Source organism: Haliotis cracherodii, unplaced genomic scaffold (assembly GCF_022045235.1).
Source record: "Haliotis cracherodii isolate W230 unplaced genomic scaffold, xgHalCrac1.p SCAF_2, whole genome shotgun sequence".
Lineage (NCBI taxonomy): Eukaryota > Metazoa > Mollusca > Gastropoda > Lepetellida > Haliotidae > Haliotis > Haliotis cracherodii.
In genome coordinates this window covers 67094699-67115909 of record NW_027266275.1, presented here as the reverse complement: position 1 = coordinate 67115909, position 21211 = coordinate 67094699, and the positions used below count along the sequence as shown (strand labels likewise).

The 21211-nt window shown below is 42.2% G+C and overlaps 2 protein-coding genes across 2 annotated transcripts; one reads left to right on the top strand and one right to left on the bottom strand.

Moving 5' to 3' along the window:
• The first annotated feature begins 522 nt into the window (after positions 1 to 522).
• Positions 523 to 9539, top strand: LOC139468391 (uncharacterized). Its single transcript, XM_071250335.1, has 6 exons — positions 523 to 613; positions 1120 to 1154; positions 4454 to 4524; positions 5947 to 6168; positions 7712 to 7819; positions 8052 to 9539. Exons 2-6 carry the CDS (start codon positions 1122 to 1124, stop codon positions 8203 to 8205), a joined length of 588 nt encoding a protein of 195 aa, XP_071106436.1. The 5' UTR covers positions 523 to 613; positions 1120 to 1121; the 3' UTR covers positions 8206 to 9539.
• A 1143-nt stretch (positions 9540 to 10682) lies between these two features.
• LOC139468390 (histone-arginine methyltransferase METTL23-like) lies at positions 10683 to 21119 on the bottom strand. The gene is made up of 5 exons (XM_071250334.1): positions 20780 to 21119; positions 17753 to 17857; positions 14790 to 15027; positions 13344 to 13428; positions 10683 to 12954 (listed from the first exon to the last, which is right to left on the bottom strand). The coding sequence occupies exons 1-5, from the start codon at positions 20981 to 20983 to the stop codon at positions 12789 to 12791; spliced, it is 798 nt and encodes a 265-aa protein (XP_071106435.1). The 5' UTR covers positions 20984 to 21119; the 3' UTR covers positions 10683 to 12788.
• Between the last annotated feature and the right edge of the window lie 92 nt (positions 21120 to 21211).

The window sequence follows — 21211 nt, the reverse complement described above, 5'->3', positions numbered from 1 at the left end:
TTCGTGTTGAAAAAGATGACATATGTATGTGGTTTTAAGTATGTAACTTCCATTGATCATAGCTTTCGCTGTGCGCTTGTTTTCAAATTCATCTTATCATTACACAACTACGGGTGCAATAGCTTGACACTGTAAACACAATATATTAATATTCTTATTGGTTTAGGTATGAATGACACCCACATCAAGAAACATATGTGTGTTATCGCAAAAACTGATCGTTCTTACGTCACAGATGCACACAGCGTTCTAAGAATCGAGCTGGTCTTTGCATAGCCTTCACTATGTGTACTTGAGTGGGATTGTCATGCTCGTCAAAATAACAGGAAGCCGCGCGTTATATATTCCTGATTCGTTCATACTGGAAACTTCCGATTGGTTAGTTTATATCAAGTCTCAGTTTCGCTTGACTTAACACAGGCATTGAAAGACTCGTCGATGTATATTTCCATCAGTAGTTATCTCCCTTACTTATACGCACTCAATGACACGGGAAGAAGGTAATGACTTAGGTTGGGCGAGCATCGTATCCGGGATTACAACTGTTCTATAAAAATAAACTCTTCGGTGGGTTTGTCACACAGTGGAACAGACGAAACAGAGCGAACACAAGGTAGGAATATGTAGAGAATAAGGGGGCGTGTCGTACCTATAGTGAGAGTTTATTGTTTATAACAGGCGAATGTTTCGTTCAGCCAAAGTGGTGGTAATGCTCGAGGTTCGATTGCGTGCTAATAACAAGAGGCGTCTTTAACATAACAAACAATCCAAGAAGCGTTATTTCAATATTTGAATCTATTTAATTTTACATCTGACCGAAATCAAAAGGGAGCCATACAAGTACACATGAACTATTAACAGAGCTTGTGTTGCTATTCGAAACACGTTTTCCGACCTGTACTCGTCATTTGTTTCCTAATGTATAGCGTTCATTCCCTCAAGCGCAACGGAAGCTGGTTATATTTATAATCATACACATCTAGCCGGCAGGTACCAGGTTACAAGGTCAACCGAGTATGGGTGTTTGACAGGAGACGCATACCTTCACAGCCTGAAAAGTAAACATCCACTCACACGCCTACCATCTTGTCTTGAACCGCGTTTTCTTTGTTCTTTCAGCCATGGCAGGGAACTGTTCAACCTCGAGACTGTGGGTAAGTTACACATGTACAATTGAGCCGTGAAGATGTGATTACCTGTTGACGCTGGTCGCACACTCAGTGGGGACATCGTCGACTCTCGAGTCTATCTATTGAATTGTATTGCGTTCACGATGCGCGTTGCAACAAGGGATACGGGTTTTAGCAGGGAGTTTAACTTTTATATATTCCCTGAGTCACGTGGGTTATTATTACCATGTCCAGCAAAACAGGGTCATGTGTGGGTCAGTTGTCTGTCATTAAATCCCCGGTTGACCACTGAAGCATGGCATTGTGGGATAATGCAAGACAAGTATCCACAGACAAACTCACACATAAAAGGATGCTGACTTACCAGTCTCATTATCTTCGTCATTAAGTTTTGTTTCAAATTATTTGTTTTTAAACGGCGCATTCAGCAATATTCCAGCTATATGACGGCGGTCTGTAAATAATCGAGTCTGGTCTAGATAATCCAGTGATTGACATCATCAGTATCTATCCACGCAATTGGGATAAGTCGCCGTAAAAGGCTACTATGTACCTCGTCAGAGGCGACTAATGGGATAGGGTGGTCAGGCTAGCTCACTTGGTTGATGCATGTCATCGTATCCCAATTGCGTGGATCTATGCTTATGATGTCAATCACTGGATTGTCTGGTCCAGACTCGATGATTTACAGACCGCCGTCATATAGCTGTTATATTGCTGAGTGCGGCGTAAAACAATAAACAAACAAACAAACTTCAGCTGTCAGAGTTTTGTTTAACGCGGTTGTGAACAGTATTTCAGTTATTTCACAGCGTTTTAGCTTGGAGGTTAGCCCAAAGTGATGCCGGTCTTAGACGTTAACAACTTTAATGAAACCTACGAACACGGAAAATACAATAATCATTGACGAATAAACAAGGTCGAATCTGGTATTCGAACTCGCGATCATCGGATTCTGGCACGAGTAAGGGAGGAAACCCCGTAGAATGTACTCCGTAGCCTTAGACACTAGCCCACCCTTTCATTCAACATACGAATTACAAAAGCGCTGTTTACATTTCCTAGATCTAAGCTGTCGGTGCCACCAGGCGTGTCAACATTATTCCAGTGAGTCCACGCGTGAACATGTCCGTCAAGAGATGACATTTTGTCCAAAAGTGGCACAATCATCACTGCATGTATCATTGAAACATTTTAAAGCAAAATTGTATGTGTAGTAAGTACGCGGTTGACATAATAAAATGACTTTCTTCGGACCATTCGTGACAATTCGTGCAATTCCGGAAGCGAGTGGCGACAACTTTTCGCGGACACAGAAACTGTGACCCTGCTCTGACTTTGAACCTTCCCGTACATCCATTTGTTCTGTCGATATCTCCTAGTAGTGTCCGGAAACAAGAACAATCCACAATGATAGCCAAGCTCTTTCCCAGCGCGTGACACAATCGTCAACCTCCCGGTATCAGACCAGTGTGCAACCGGCCATTAGAAGGATCTTGCAAATTTTAGTGTCTTTGGGAATGCCATTCTGGTGAATTAGGAAAAAAAATACAACTGACGTACTATTTTCCTAAGAATTTACGTGTGTTTGTTTAATCAGCCCAGAATGCAGACAGACGGAAAAAGTACCATATTCCCTCTTGCATTGTCACCGTACCAATTATATGATAGTTGAAGTGAAATAGAAATTCAAATTGACAAGCAGAAATAAATAATTAAGCTGGGGAAAAAGTTTCGCCGTCGCGACAGTCATCACTTATTTGTAAACAGCGGTCAGGGGATTGTGATCTCAATTCATGTGTGGGGAGTGCGTACTCGGCGTCGGGACAGGCGATTGCGATTTCAACTTGCTGTGACCATCGCCGTGAGGAACTTTCGTAATTACACGAACCCTCTTAATCCGGAAACCCCGCTATGCAGACTATTACGAGGTTCAGTTTCATCTAAGTACTCAATACCACGCAGGGTGGTACAAGAATGAGGTGAGGTTAAATGGTGTTTAACGTCGCGTCCAAGATTATTGCACTTATATAGCGACGTGCATGCACGTGTGTGTGTGTGTGTGGCTGCTTGTACTAGTCCGGGCGGATGCCGATTTATAGTGCTAGCTATCTGAGATACCATGCCGCAGTTTAACATGAATACCCCACTCAGACACAGTATACTGACTGCGAGCCGACCATTCCTTGTTTTAGCCCTTTAATGCCGAGCGCCAGACAGGGTAACAACAAGTACCATCTGTTAACGTCTTTTGGTATGACGCGGTCGGGGATCGAACCTCGGACCTTCCGCTCTCCGGGCGGACGCTCTACCATTAGACCACGGAGACGGTCGGTACAAGAATGAAAGAGGCAACCTGTTATTGAAATAATAAAACCTTGAAGTTTTCGGGTTTTTATGTTTGTCAAATGGTCAATATATGTGGGGCAACTAGGGCTGGGACGGGTAACTCGGGTAGTCGGGTCGGGTGTGTACTGAGTAGGACCCGGGTACCCATTGGATTACCCAGACCTGGTTAGTCACGTGATATATTGTTTAATGACAAAAAATATCTAGAACTCTACGGTTACACTATACGTGACCAATGTTTGCATTTCTTTTTGACTATGCGTGCATTCCTTCTGACTTTATAGGTATGAATAAAGATAAAACTTCAGTCAACTTCAGTTTAAGCATGACGTGTATATAATTATACGTCCAGGGCCAAACTACTCCCAGTCGGACATTTGTACCTATCTCTTGAGACCTACAGCAGGTACCCGGGTAGGGTCGGGTAATAGAGGGGTGGGTACCCGGGTAGTAAATTTGGTCTCGTCCCAGCCCTAGAGGCAACCCTTTGTTAGATCATAAGACCGGTAAGTTTTTGAGTTGTTAAGTCTGTCAAATGGTCAATATATGTGAGGCAACCCTTTGTTAGATCATAAGACCGGTAAGTTTTTGAGTTATGTCTGTCAAATGGTCAATATATGTGAGGCAACCCTTTGTTAGATCATAAGACCGATAAGTTTCTGAGTTGTTATGTCTGTCAAATGGTCAATATATGTGAGGCAACCCTTTGTTAGATCATAAGACCGATAAGTTTCTGAGCTGTTATGTCTGTCAAATGGTCAATATATGTGAGGCAACCCTTTGTTAGATCATTAGACCGATAAGTTTTTGAGTTGTTATGTCTGTCAAATGGTCAATTTATGTGAGGCAACCCTTTGTTAGATCATAAGACCGGTAAGTTTTCGAGTTTTTTTATATGAAGTCATTCAGGTCATTGCATAAATATTTTTTCTTTCAATGATATGTGACTAATATTGTAAAGGTTTTCCTTGCAGGTTGTTGTTGCTATTGCATTCTGTATAACAACTGTATCCTTGGCGTGCTACGTCATTTGGAAGGAGGTCGGGTGAGTTCGTGTTTTATGATCATTTGATAATATTCCATGAAGCAAGAGTATGGAGTACACTAGCCTTATAAACATAACAGACCGCCTCCGTGGTCTAATGGTAGAGCGTCTGCCCGGAGAGCGGAAGGTCCGGGGTCTGATCCCCGGCCGCGTCATACCAAAAGACGTTAAAAGATGGTACTTGTTGTTACCCTGTCTGGCGCTCAGCATTAAGGGGCTAAAACAAGTCGGCTCGAAACCAGTATACTGTGTCTGAATGGGGTATTTATGTTAAACTGCGGCACACATACACTAGTCCTGCACCTTGACCGTGGAATATATTTATTTTATGAAAAAATAATAATCTAGAAATGCATACATACAAAAGCAAGTCTTTAGAGTCAAGAAGGATATTGTGTAATATAAGATTTCAGAGACTAAATGTTAGTCTAACAGATACACGTGCATGCATGTCGCTTTATAAGTGCAATAATCTTGGACGCGACGTTAAACCCCATTTCACCTTATAAACATAATACCCTTAATATAAGGCACTGTCACGTGTAAGGACGCCCGTTCGTGTATGGTGTTGACATTTTCTGTTCAGAGTTGCATTGAAAATGACACAGTAGACTTGCCGAGTAAATGCAACTTTACACCCGCGAAGGTCCGGGGTAGAATGGGTCTTCAGCAGCCCATGCTTGCCACAAAAGGCGCACTTTGTCCAGAGCTTATCATGAGGCGACTAACGGGATCGGGTGGTCAGGCTCGCTGACTTGGCTGATGCTTGTCATCGTATCCCAATCGCGTGGATAGATGCTCATGATGTCAATCACTGGATTGTCTGGTCCAGACTCTATTATTTACAGACCGCCGTCATATAACTAGAATATGCTGAATGCGGCGTAAAACAAACAAACAAACAAACTCATTAATCCCGACGATTACCCTAGGAACGACATTGCCCAGATCAACACCGTTTCACTTTATATCAAACAAATATTCGCAATTTATTGTCATATGAATGGAATATTGCTAAATGCGGCGTTAAACTGCAAACAAACAAACAATGATACAGCTTTATGCATGCTAGGGATGGGAACTTAACTAATTCACTTGAGATACGTCATTTGTAATTGAGTCATCAGTTCTGCTTAACCTGGAAGGAGGCTTTGGGTCTCGTGGGAAAAGCATTCACACGCCATTGCGATGACGGGTTCGATTAGCAAAATGGGTACACTGTGTGAAGCTCTTATCTGGTTTTCCCTCGCAGTGATGACTCTAGAATATTGTTACGATGTTGGAATATTGCTAAAAACGCCCATACGCACGCTTTTGTCCATCGATACTGCATTTAGCCTCGTCAAGCTGGTAGCGACGTGTACAGTTTTCTCCAAATCCATTTTATTTTGGGTCTAACTGTGGCCAATTTCTTATATCCAGGTCAAGGAAAAGTATTGAAGAACGTATTGTTGAGCGGTACCCAACCCTGTTTGTTACGGAAGTGCAGCAGTTGCGCCTGTTAAACTTAACCAGACAGTACACGCCAGTCAAGAGCAAGGTACTCGGGAAAAGCAACTGTACTGTCAGGTGTGCCGCAAAAGATGGCAGTTTTCCTGCGCGTCAGATATCGGGTCCTGTTCTCAACCACGCATGTTGTCAATCGTAAGTATCATATGTATCGTTTTTTAGCAGCACTGGACACTGTTTTTTTATCAGGACACTGTTATCATCAGGTACACTGTTATTATCAGGTACACTGTTATTATCAGGACACTGTTATTATCAGGACCCTCTTATTACCAGGACCCTCTTATTATCAGGTACTGTGTTATTATCAGGACACTGTGTTATTATTAGGACACTGTTATTATAAGGTATTTTGTTATTATCAGGTACTGTGTTATTATCAGGACACCCTTATTATCAGGTACTGTGTTATTATAAGGACACTGTTATTATCAGGTACACTGTTATTAGCAGGACACTGTTATTATCAGGTACTGTGTTATTACCAGGACGCTGTTATCAGGTACTGTGTTATTATCAGGACACTGTGTTATTATCAGGACACTGTTATTATAAGGTATTGTGTTATCATCAGGTACTGTGTTATTATCAGGACACTGTTATTATCAGGTACTGTGTTATTATAAGGACACTGTTATTATCAGGTACACTGTTATTATCAGGTACTGTGTTATTATCAGGACGCTGTTATTATCATGTACTGTGTTATTATCAGGACGCTGTTATTATCATGTACTGTGTTATTATTGGGACACTGTGTTATTATCAGGTACTGTGTTATTATCGGGACACTGTGTTATTATAATGCTGTTTAATGACGTCTGAACATGAGTGCCGAATACATGTTCGTGGGTTCCCAGCAAATGACGTGACCGACCCTAAACTAACCTGTATAGGCTGTATATTCCCCAGGGACTTTAGAATGCAGTTTGAGTGAGTGAGTGAGTGAGTGAGTGAGTGAGTGAGTGAGTGAGTATGGTTTTACGCCGCTTTTAGCAATATTCCAGCAATATCACGGCGGGGGACACCAGAAATGGGCTTCACACATTGTACCCATGTCGGGCATCGAACCCGGGTCTTCGGCGTGACGAGCGAACGCTTTAACCACTAGGCTACCCAACCGCCCCTAATGCAGTTTGAATGTAGACGGATACGTTGCCCGGGGTACAAAACTAATGCTCCCTGCATTGAACCATCTCCGTCGTGTGGAGGCCTGTTGTTTATACGCCTTTTTCAAGCTGCATATTATAACAAAAATACACCCCCACCTCCCACCCCCAGTGCCCCTGAAACTGACTATGTTAACAAACGTTATTTCTGAATAGATTCCCCTTCTTACACGGCGATCCCGGTTCGCCCGGATAATGTTTCTGGGTTTGTCAGCACCATACCCCTGCTCGTTGATCTCACCGAAGTGGTAAACGTCTGAGACCTGCATCACTTCGGGCTTTCCTCCCACATTAAGTTGACACGCCGCGCTATAACTGTTAAAAGCGGCGTTAAACTCAACTCACTCACTCACTCTTACACGGCGTGTTCAAAATTCTGATGAAAAGCATTTGCACATTGAAACAACTATATTGATGTGTTCTATTGACATGTTGTGTTATAGACAGGTGTTGTGTTGTGTTGTGTTGTGTTGTGTTACAGACAGGTGTTGTGTTGTGTTGTGTTATAGACAGGCGTTCTTCAGAGACGAAGCGACAATGCCCACTTTGACGGGCGTTGTGAAGACGATAGCCCAGTTTGGCAACAGCAAACAGTTCTTCAAGTTCGAACAGTGCAGGTAAAACACCTATTTCTATATTTGCTTTTTGTGCTTACGTAATGAACCACTGCCCGCCGTCCGTACCACAAAAAAACCAGTTCATGTACATGATAAAACTTCGTATTAACAAGGTTTTTTGAGAAAAAAAAGCAACATTTTAGAACTGCCACCGCGCCAAGTCCCGTGATGTACCATGTATGTCATGGTGCACACCTTCCCATGTCCGAAGGAACTGATTGTTTTGATTCAGTCATGTTTCCAATTATAACTACGGCGTCTGTTCCCAAAATGTGGAATATACGACGGCAGTCACCGTGAACGAAGACGAGGATGAAGACGACGACGACAGATACCAAATCGAGTGGGTCATGTTGCCCGGATCCTGCAAGTGTCTCAACACGTAGGGTCTCCAGGAGAACATCCACGGAGAACCAGAACAAATCAATTACTTGTATTAAAGTCATGACGTGTTTTTATTTTTATCTCCCGTGTATATTTATTCTTAAAGAATCTTTATATGTGTTCTGTGTTAAAATGTAGTGTTACTTCTTTGTTAACTGTCTCAGTCTATTGGCACAAACAATTCATCATCATTTTTTAACGTGAAGTTTACAAGATATACTGTTTTTTTTCCATTGGAAGAGAGGCGGCCGGTCATATCACAGCAAAATTGACGACATTTTGACGTTCAAAACGTTTACAGGACTTGAAATGACGTAAATATTGGCGTATTATAAGACTTTTCTTGAAATGACGTAAATATTTGGAATGCCCAAGCACGAATAAATACAGATGCGATGTTTCTCATCACTAAGATCCCTTAATGGCGAACTAATCGTTTTAGCATAGATTGGGAAAAGTCTGCGAGTTCGACTGCTTTCCCTTGCACCAAGACTGGTATCCTCGCTTCGACCAATCCTAGTTAACAAAACTCGATCCGTACCTAGGCTGACAGTGAGAGTCAACAGCACTCTGTGAATTTACTCCTTATCTATTTATCACATCTTTATAGACAGCTGATGATCGGCCAAAAGATCAATTATGACTAACACGTGTAAACAACTTCTGAAATCTCTCCCGTCACGTTGATCGCGTCTTATACGTTAATGTGAATGAATTTCGACGCACGGTCACTGTGACTGACTTACTTAACAGACCGTTCTCATTAAATGATATTATTTGAATCTATGTTTTGTAAGTAAACTGAAAAATATGTTACTGTGGAACCATTTCAGTATACACACGCTCGTGTCACCTCTCCTTTTGAGGAACTATTTCATTCCGCGATACAGACGTTGTATGGCTGTCAAAGTTAGTACATGAGGTCATAGCTACTAAATGAAATTTGGTATGCATTCTTAGAGGTATTATACAGTGATTTATAAGAACTGACATGACGACTGAGTGCGTCTGGCGAGGTACAGTGAGTAAGGAGTGAGTTTTTGTCACGCCGCTTCGAACAGTATTCCAGTTATATCACGGCGTATGACTTTGATGTGGGAGGAAAGACCGAAGTGACGCACTTTGGTTAAACCCACAAACACGGGTATGTTGCTGACAAACCTAGAAACATACCGGGATTCGAGCCTACGAAACTGCACATCGATTTGCGGGGTCTTAGTCAACTGGGCCACCGTACCCCCAGGAGAGGTACATGGCTTCTCGGGTTTATGAATGTTTACCATGTATATAGTTGTATATTTTGTGTTGTTGTCAAGTATTAAAATATAAACTGTTATTATGTTTGTTTGTTTGTTTTTTAACGTCGCACTCTGCAGTATTCTAGCTATATGACGGCAGTCTGAAAATAATCGAGTCTGGTCCAGACAATCCAGTGACTGACATCATGATCATCGATCTACGCAATTGCGATGCGATGACATGCATCAACCAAGTCAGCGAGCCTGACCACCGGATCCCGTTAGTCGCCTGTTACGGTGTAGGGAAATGGGGTTTAAGGTCGCGTCCAAGATTATTGCACTTGTGCATGTACGTGTGTGTGTTTGTGTTGCTGTTTGTACTAGTCCGGACTGATGCCGATTTATAGTGCTAGCTCACTGAGCTACCATGCCGCAGTTTAACATGAATACCCCACTCAGACACAGAATAATGACTCCGAGCCGACCAGTCCTTGTTTTAGCCCCTTAATGCCGAGCGCCAGACAGGGTAACAACAAGTACCATCTGTTAACGTCTTTTGGTATGACGCGGCCGGGGATCGAACTCCGGACCTTCCGCTCTCCGGGCGGACGCTCTACTATTAGACCACGGAGGCGGTCACCTGTTACGGCAAGCGGTTGCTGAAGACCTATTCTACCACGGATCTTCACTGTTATTGTGGTGTATGTTATGCGTTCAGACAGGTGGACACTTGGTTAGAGCGAGGTCAGTGATTTACTCTCCCTCTGGGTGGCAACCTCTCACGTCCGGGTACCCTGAGTCGGCTGTGAAACACATTGAATACTTGAGACCAATGCTGTCCCGGAGTCAGTTTGGGGGTCCTTTCTGAGACGACAGTCCACCAAGATATGGAGTCATTCACGGTGTAGTTTCGGGTTGGATTGGGCGGAGTCGAGACGAATGGCGTAAACGTGCGACTGCCACAGCATATTAAAAACAAAATGGTGACAAAACACAATACACAAAGAAAAAAAGTTAAGCACACCCCTATTTCTGAACCATGACAAATGACAAAAATCATGGCATGGGATGACTGACCACAGGAGCTGGGCGATACCAATGTCATCGGATAGAACGAACATTTGACAACAAATAAAGAAGATATTGGTGAGTTGTGATTTGAATTTACTGACAAAAACATCATGGTTACACAGGTACTGTTTTTGACCTTAGACAATACCTGAAAAAAGTATCGAGCTGCAGTAAAAGAGTTACGTTTGATGTTTCAGTGAAAATGTTCCTTCAAGTCTCTACTTGACATTTCACGTGAAACAGATCAGTAGCTGGTATAACCGCCACGTGTCCGGATGAAGCATTCCACCCTACGTCTCATGCCTCTAGTCAGACGTTGGATCTGTTGATGGTTCAACAACCACTTCTGATGCAATGCTGCTTCCAGTTGGCGTAAATCTTGTACAGGGGGATCTCGTGCCTGTAGGCGACGCCCCAGAAAACATGTTGAAAGGGGTTCAAATCTGGGCTCATCGCTGGCTAGGGTAGAGTCTTTATTGCATTGGCCTTCATGTAATCCACGACTGCATGCGAACGATGAGGTCTGGCATTGTCATCCATGTACTGAAGTCGAGTAGCAAGAGGGTGGTTGTCAAAATGAGGAACGACGACTGGCCTCAAAACGTACCCGATGTACTGAGCCCCGGTTAACTTGCCTCTTATGGTGACAAATCCAACTTGCAATCATGAGAGATACACCCCAAACCATTACCGAGGCCCCGCCGTATGCAACAGTATACCAAAAGACCTTAAAAGATGGTACTTGTTGTTACGCTGTCTGGTGCTCGGCATTAAGAGGCTAAAACAAGGACTGGTTAGCTCGGAGTCAGTATACTGCATCTTCCCGCGACAAGAGAGTTAACTGACTTTAAAAGTCCAGTTTCCACCCTTGCCGAACTAGGCTATTATGGAGTAACATTTTGGCTGGGCTAACGAGTCTATGCATCGAAATCCGGTTCGTAAACTATCATGCAGATTTCGGTCGATTGCAGGATTTGCAAAGCATGTGCACCGATAACTCGTTGTCAGCAGACATTTTCCAAATCTTTCCATGTTTTGAATCATGGTGCTCACGTGATTTGATGCATTTCGCGATGTAAGACCCGTTTTATCACAGTATAGATCTTTCCTATCGATCAGATCGTCCTGACTCGGCGCCACCATTTTGTGTGAAGTAAACACAAGTGATACGAAAAGTGGAATCTGATTGGTCCATAGGAGAGCCTTAGAAGGGACATAACTGGTAATAGCCAGTGGTGGCGCTACGATCTAGCCCAGTAATTCCAGCCTAGTTCGGCAAGGGTGGAAACTGGACTTTTAAAGTCAGTTAACTCTCTTGCCTCGGGAAGATGGTATACTGTGTCTGAGTGTGGTATTCATGTTAAACTGTGGCATGGTACCTCAGTGAGCTAGCACTAAATCAGCAGCAGTCCTGACTACTACAAGCAGACACACACCAATATCTTTTATATATTGTGCGTATTTATATAAGTGCAATAATCTTGGATGCGATGTTAAACCCCATTTCACCTCACCTCACCTCTTTGAGGTAGATTTGTAATAATGCAAATATGGAAATACAGGGAATTATACAATAGGAAACGCGTGCCTTGGATGTTGTTTGGCATCTGTTTCGGTCACATCCGGTATATATTTTAACCATTAAACTTATTCGTTTGTACCAAAGGTCATATTCAACACAGCTTATTTAGTGAACTCTTGTCAGAGTTGTTATCACATCTCCCAACAAACCTAAAGATGTCCTTGTCACATGTCAAATTGTGTGCACTGAACATTAGGCCTGTAATCACAATGACCTTGACACTTCATATTTTGCTGATAAACTCAACCAACTGAAGTATCGTGGAAAGTTCGGAAACCAATATGACCAGCGACATATTAATTGTCGTCATGTCTTTATTCCAGACAATCTCAATCAATAAGAAAATATCCATGACAATGCCGTCTGGACCAATCTCTGGACACCATGTTTTTTTCATCCATCTGAGCTTGTCTGTGAGACAACTCGGGTACATCAGTAACAGTGCCATTAGCCCCTATCTCTGGACACCATGTTTTTATCCATCAAGCCTTGTCTCAACAACTCGGGTATGTCAGTAACCATGCTATCAGCCCTGTCTCTGGACACAAGATGTTTTTATCCATCTGAGCGTTGTCTGTGAGACAATTCGGGTATATCAGTAACCGTGCCATCAGCCGCTATCTCTGGACGCCGTGATTTTCATCCATCTGAACATTGTCTGTGAGACAACTTGGGTATATCGGTAACCGTGCCATCAGCCGCTATCTCTGCACAAAGTAATGACCATCATATGTACAGTGTGGTTGCCTGGCAGAGTCGAGCCAGCAATGCCGGTACTGTCTGCGTCAAACAAGGGGAGTGGGACGTGTCTGCAACACATCTTCCATTTCATCAACAGGTGCTCAATGGACCGGTCCGCACTGTGAAAGGAAAATAGTACCAGTTCGTTTTAACTATCACTGGATGCATCCTGTACATAAAGATTTGAGTTGATGTTTTTTGCTTGTTGTTTAAGGCCGCACTCAGTGATAGTTCAGTTATGTTATGGTGGTATGTAAATAATCGGCAATGACAAAATAGGCTCAAATAGGTCTTCAGCAACCCATGCTTGTCACAAGAGGTGACCAACGGGATTGGGTGGTCAGACTCACTGACTTGGTTGATCCAAACTTTATGGATTGGTGATCACGATGTCAATCACTGGATTGTCTGGTCCAGACTCGATTATTTACAGACTGCTATCATATAGCTGGAATGTTACAGGGTGTGGTGTAAACAACAAACAAACAAAACTTTAAAAAACCCTGACCTTCTCTCCTGGTATGTTGTCCAGAACTCAGCTGTCGGCATCTTTTGGAGAAGGTAGGCAACAGTGACCAAGATGTCTTCGAAATCTGAAATATAGACAACCCCTGTAATGAGTGAGTGAGTGAGTGAGTGACAGTGTTTCAGTTACATCATGACATGTCAGCTTGATTGGGGAGAGTGAGTGAGTGAGTCAGTTTGCTTTTACACCGCTTTTAGCAATACACCAGCAATATACTGGCAGGGGACACCAGAAATGGGCTTGACACATTGTACCCTTTTTGGGGATCGAACCTGGGTCTTAGGTTTGACAAGTGAACGCTTTAACCGCTAGGCTACCCGACCGCACCCCTGATGTGGGGGAGAAGTGATACATTTTTACAACTTCATGAAACCCTCGAGGGGGGTTATGGTGTATAAAACCCAGAATCAGAGCGAATCTGGAAATGGAATCCACAGTAACAGGATCCTGACACACTTAAGAAACGCAACTTGGTACAGTGAATTCCAGCGTCTGCTCCTGTTGTGAACATTTTGACACATATTTTATCAGCATAAAAGAGACATGCTTTGGTACATCCTAAATGGACCAAATATAAATTAATCCTAAAGGGAGCTTACTTATGTGATGTGTTTGTCATTAAGTGTGACCTCTCGAATGTATTGTCCATCCTGGGGGGAAGTATGCAACAATACAACTACTGTTTTCAACATACTGTCCACAAAATCTTTCATCGTCAAACAGCCAGCACATCGTCTCAGGTACCTCAAGCTGGGTCCCTTAAGTGTGCCAGATATCCATGACCGTTGGTTTGAATCCCAGGTTGCCCTGATTATGTTTCTAGATTTGTCAGTACTATTCCAGTGAAAGTGGGTTTAAACAAGGCAGAAAACAGCCTATATTACTCAGGGTGTTCGTACCATGTTTTCTTTTGTTTGTTGTTTAAGACTGCACTCAGCAATACTCCCACTATATGACGGTGATCTGTATATTATCGAGTCTGGACCAGACAATCCAGTGACTGACATCATGACCACACATTCACCACACAATTGGGATACGACGACATGCATCAACCAAGTCAGCGAGTCTGACCACCCGATCCTGTTAGTCGCCTCTTACAACAAGCATAGTCGCCTTTTACAGGAAGCATGGGTTGTTGATGACCTATTCTACCCAGGGTCTTTATGAGTCTCACGTATTCGTTTCTGATGTGACGTCACAATTTCAATGGGGCACTTTCTTTCGCTTATGGGTGCAATTTGATTGGACAGCTAGGCTACATTTGAAGTCATTTTGTTATTTGAATCGGGCTGACAAGGAATGACTGGGTCCAGGATATGGATCATAATAGAATGTAGATACATTTAACTGGATTGTCGAGGCTCCTACATGCCGAGCGATGGCTTTAATCACTGGGCTAATCCCCTCTCATCATTGGCGGATTACCTTTAGTGGAATAAAAGCAGTCAGAACCAAGTATGATGTCCTGAGGAGGAAACTGCAACAAAGCAGGTGAAAACTCCCCCCAAGTAAGGCCATGAATTGACACACCCCTCAGTCCGTTAGCTTCACAACTTTTGCGGCAGTTGTCAAGGCAACGTGGGTAGTTGGCACTGTCACTGAGGGAGACAATTCCTCCACATTTGGCAGCAAGGATTCCTGGTAGAGCTGTCCCCGCACCGATCTGCCAAACAGGACATAAATCATTTTGACAAATGTTATACCTCGTGTGACGAATCAGTTTTAGCAGCTGAATTAGACATATTTGCCACAATGTTTTGTAGACGTTGTTTGACAGGGATCATAAAATCTTTGACTCATAGAACAGTCATTGCTAAAATTATGAATCATGACCATTGTCATTTTAAAGGCAGCTATTCCAGAAAGTAATCTATTACCCGAGCTCACTTCTCTTAGTTGCATATGATTGAGCTGAACTGTATTCATGAACAAGTTTATCATGGATGTCAGCTTCATGTTGTAGGAAAGTCTAAAGTGACCCAGGTTACAAGTTACTTTTGGGAACAAAAGAACGCAAATCCTGGTCAGCAGATCCTGGCACAATAAGGGGCCATAACACACAACACAGCAAATAACAGTGCTTAAGACAACTGAGTATTACATACAGATATAGTAGGGAGGGAGGGCGGTTTTATGTAGCTTTTAGCAATATTCCAGCAATATAGCAGAGAACACCAGAAATGGGCTTCACACATTGTACCCATATGGGTTATTGAAAAAGGCCCTTGGATGTGACAAGCAAACCTTTGAAAACTAGTATACCGGACATCCACATATACAGTAATACCTGCACACATGTAGTGGTGATATTAACAAGCTTGGAGACGTGTGAGTGAGTGGGCAAACTAGTATACCCGACATCCACATATACAGTAATACCTGCACACATGTAGTGGTGATATTAACAAGCTGGGAGACGTGTGAGTGAGTGAGTGGGAAAACTAGTATACCCGACATCCACATATACAGTAATACCTGCACACATGTAGTGGTGATATTAACAAGCTTGGAGACGTGTGAGTGAGTGGGCAAACTAGTATACCCGACATCCACATATACAGTAATACCTGCACACATGTAGTGGTGATATCAACAAGCTGGGAGACGTGTGAGTGAGTGAGAAAACTAGGATACCGGACATCCACATATACAGTAATACCTGCACACATGTAGTGGTGATATCAACAAGCTGGGAGACGTGTGAGTGAGTGAGAAAACTAGGATACCCGACATCCACATATACAGTAATACCTGCACACATGTAGTGGTGATATCAACAAGCTGGGAGACGTGTGAGTGAGTGAGAAAACTAGGATACCGGACATCCACATATACAGTAATACCTGCACACATGTAGTGGTGATATTAACAAGCTGGGAGACGTGTGAGTGAGTGAGAAAACTAGGATACCCGACATCCACATATACAGTAATACCTGCACACATGTAGTGGTGATATCAACAAGCTGGGAGACGTGTGAGTGAGTGAGAAAACTAGGATACCCGACATCCACATATACAGTAATACCTGCACACATGTAGTGGTGATATTAACAAGCTAGGAGACGTGTGAGTGAGTAGGCAAACTAGTATACCCGATATCCACATATACAGTAATACCTGCACACATGTAGTGGTGATATTAACAAGCTTGGAGACGTGTGAGTGAGTGAGAAAACTAGGATACCGGACATCCACATATACAGTAATACCTGCACACATGTAGTGGTGATATCAACAAGCTGGGAGACGTGTGAGTGAGTGAGAAAACTAGGATACCCGACATCCACATATACAGTAATACCTGCACACATGTAGTGGTGATATCAACAAGCTGGGAGACGTGTGAGTGAGTGAGCAAACTAGTATACCCGATATCCACATATACAGTAATACCTGCACACATGTAGTGGTGATATTAACAAGCTAGGAGACGTGTGAGTGAGTGAGCAAACTAGTATACCCGATATCCACATATACAGTAATACCTGCACACATGTAGTGGTGATATTAACAAGCTTGGAGACGTGTGAGTGAGTGAGAAAACTAGGATACCGGACATCCACATATACAGTAATACCTGCACACATGTAGTGGTGATATCAACAAGCTGGGAGACGTGTGAGTGAGTGAGAAAACTAGGATACCGGACATCCACATATACAGTAATACCTGCACACATGTAGTGGTGATATTAACAAGCTAGGAGACGTGTGAGTGAGTGAGAAAACTAGGATACCGGACATCCACATATACAGTAATACCTGCACACATGTAGTGGTGATATTAACAAGCTTGGAGACGTGTGAGTGAGTGAGAAAACTAGGATACCGGACATCCACATATACAGTAATACCTGCACACATGTAGTGGTGATATTAACAAGCTAGGAGACGTGTGAGTGAGTGAGCAAACTAACAACATTCCTCAGGGCCAGTCAGACTTGTATGATGTGGATTCCAGGCAGATTCGGTCCTTGCATCTCACGAATGTCCTACAAGGCAACTAAAATGTTGATTGGGTGGTTACAATTAATGGCTGACCTGGCTGGTTGTGTGTCATCTATAAGCCTGTTATCAACCACTGGTTTGCATGGCAAAGAGATTATTTTGCGACCGCCGTGAAATTCCTACAGATCTAATGGACTGGCACACAAAAAGGTTAGGTTTAACCAGATGGTGAGCTGTCATCTCATTAAGCATTAGCCCTAGATTAGCAGTAGCCATGAAGCCAGAAATGGGCTTCACACATTGTACCCATGTCGGGAAACAAACCCGGGTCTTTGGTGTGACCAGCAAATGCCTTAACCACAAAGCTACCTGCCCCATTTCCTTTCACGATAATACTCATTGAACACAGGGCATCTAGAACGTTATCCCTGCAGCTTACCTCTAGCACATGTTTGTTTCTGATTTCTTCTCTATGGAACCAGACATATTGGGCCAGAACAGGGGCACATGGCCACACATACATCCCAAAGGCAGGGTCTATCACCTAAGGAATACACGACATCGAATTGCAGTAAATAAATAAGACATAATTGAATATATTTTTATGGTAGAACGTATATAGGCTTAATACCACAATAATGACCATGGATGGTAAACATAGTTTAGAGCATGGGAGGCAGTACCCAGACACATAACAATCATCGCAATACAGCACACAGACTTTTGAAAAAAAAATTTAATGTCAGATTTGAACGGCAAATTGCTGATACAAAGGGAGACAACTGTGGGAGTTTCCAAATTGACCAACAGGCAAAGAACGTCTTGCTCAGCCTGAAGCTGGATACTGTTAGCTTGACGACAGCTTAGCTAGTACTCGGACACAGTCAGCTGTACCCAGACAGCAGTGAGGCAGAAGTCTGACACTTCATATGTTTCTTTTTAAAAAAAATTGCAATGGAATTAGAATGGAATGGCGACATTAAAACATTCACCTCAATATTAACATGTCGTATCATACATGACTGGGTATTTTTTCAGACGCTTAGTTTTACATAGCTGGTTCATCGATCAAACATATGTGGTAAACAATAAATTTCAACGATTTCTAAAATGTATGATCAGATGTCACCCACAGTTAGCTTTTAATCATAATCTAGATAACGTAGAATTAGCACCCCGTATTCTGATGGTGTTCAATACGTTCTTAAGCAATATGCCCTTCGGACAAAACTTTAAAACAATATAGTCCTGCTTGTGACCACCGCCTCCAGTTGAGCATCATGAGTCATGCTCTTGGTGTAAAATAGGATTATACTGTTAATGTTGTTGTCCTAAATATTGAGCTAAAAACCACAGTAACTGTCCATGTTACATAACCGATATGGCGCCAGCAATATATCTGACTACTTGTCTATGTGATGGAGGTCGCACCTCTGCACCTACATCACATCTCTGTGTATCCACTTCTTCTGGCATCATGATTTTACATTGCATTTCCGTCAAACCTGTTGTCTGGTTCAAGAACCACCATCAAGGCCATAAATGTAAGTGGTATCACGTGAAAAATGTGAAAAAATGCCTATCGATAGAAATAAAATATACAAGTATTTAAGTTTACAATAACCAGTAGTGTTTCAGCTATATCTCACACACATCATACATATGCTGCAATATAATCATGCTAGGTACTTATATCAATGTAAGATGCAAATTTACAATACTACAGTAACTGTTATATATCTGACATACATGTATGACCAACACTATAATGAGTCTATTTTGGCATGACCACACCCAATCTTTGAAATTTGTATAACCCATTGGGCGAGTTGATCCTCTTCATCTTTTTGATATTCCATTGACATTTGTGTCCATTTGACACTTTTTGTTTCATTTTATCACAGAGTCTAGCTTGAGGAATAACATAAGATACAGCAGCTTTTCCTTCGGACATTCTGCGAGCGGGGATTGCTTCAACTGCCTTTTTTAGATTTCAATGTTAAGCAAAGGTTCACATTCATGTTGTCTCACTTCCTAAATGTTGTAAAATATATTAGTAGATCGAAATGAATAGAAAAGATTCTATAGATATTTAAAAAAGCCGTAAAATTAAAATGCAAAAATACAGTATTATATGTTAAAATATGAAGATCTTTAATTGATTAATTTAAAAACACATGCCTGAGTACTCCCTTACCACTTTTTTTTTCATCGAGGTAGTACTCGGACATCACTTAAACAGAACTAATTATTGAATTTTTGGGCAATCTTCTTTCAAGGAATGTCGTTCCATTTACTAAAAGTCCTACCATACACCAAAATTAATTCAAAATAAGTTGTTTGGGATACACTAATTTAAGGCCAAAAACAGCGCAATCTCATTAAAATCAGATCTGAGTTCTCGCTATCGCTAAACAAAGATCTGAGGACATCCCATTAGGGGTCATGTCAGAACGACCTTTCGCGAACTTTGACCGACCACTGAAATGACTTACAAGAAGTTGACATCAGCCAATTAGAAAGCAGCTTTCTCGAGCTTTATGGCACTGGTTTCAACCTGGCGACTTCCATTTCAGACTACGCTTGAAAAATATGTTGACATAGTTCTTGATTAAAATTTTGAACACTGAACAAACAAACATTCCAGAATGTCTAATATATGGTTGAGATTGTATGGCAATACTTCCCACGTACTGTGCAACGCCTCTTTCGTTCAAACGTTTCTCCCAGGGGAAGCGAGAGATAGGCGATGATTTTGACGGAATCAGTTCTACGGGCTGTAACTGTTGTTCGGAATACCCCGTGTTAGCGTTTTCAAGGTTGCCTGATTAGAAAACAAATTAAGACTGTCACTTTCTTGATCTGGTAAGTGACGATCTGATTTGTCTGATGAAAGGTCGTTCTGACGTGACCCGTAATGGGATGTCCTCAGATCTTTGTTTTGCGATAGCGAGAACTAGGATCTGATTTTAACGAGATTGAAAACAGCGTTGCTTAGCGATAATGTATGAAAACGTAGGGGCGTGGCAATCATGTTTGAAAGGTGATGGTGGACGGTTTGTTTAGAGAGTTATCTCTAGCAGACAAATTTATGGCATATGGGGAAAACGGATTATGCTTGACTCTTAATTTTGGTTATCAGCAGTTAACCTAATTAGCTATTAGTAAATGTTTGGTGAGTGTCCGGCTACTAGGCTACCGCTGTCCGGGTCATGCTGCCACCCCTCTACTATATTATCTTATTTGTACGAAACGCAACGTTACCCATTACCATAATTTTTGCATGAACACAGCATTAGTCAAGTCAACACAAATTGCAAAATACCATTCGATACTATTTCTGGAAATCTGAGTTCCCTTGATCCGAGACTAATGCGAATTGAGGCGCGGGTAAAGGGAGATAACCATATAAGACTGTAAAACACTCGAGCACTTCCAGGCCATTTTTCCAAAATATGGGTTATACCTCTGGGATGAGAATTTCCATTGTATCCCGTTCATCAGAAAAGGTGAATGTTCGAGTGGTTTCCATGGTGTCTGACCACTCTGACGTGTGTAGGACACGGAAATAGAAGCTCCAAGCGCATGCCGGTTTCAGACACGGACTGTAAAATGCGGAAGATAAGGCGAAGTCAACGTAAAAGATATTAAAATACTTGTCCTGCAACATGGATACGTGTGCTCTTTTGTGTCACTGTCGACACATTTTTTGAAATGCAAATCCAAAATACACAATAGCTCTACCCATTTTGAATATAGAACGAATATGGCGAATAACAATGAATTGTCTGAGCGAGAGAGATAAAGTAATGGTCGCACCCGGATATTGAAAACGGAACTGAAAAATAGATATTTGCCCCTTCTATCATCCAACATTCATTACATTTGGAAGTATTGT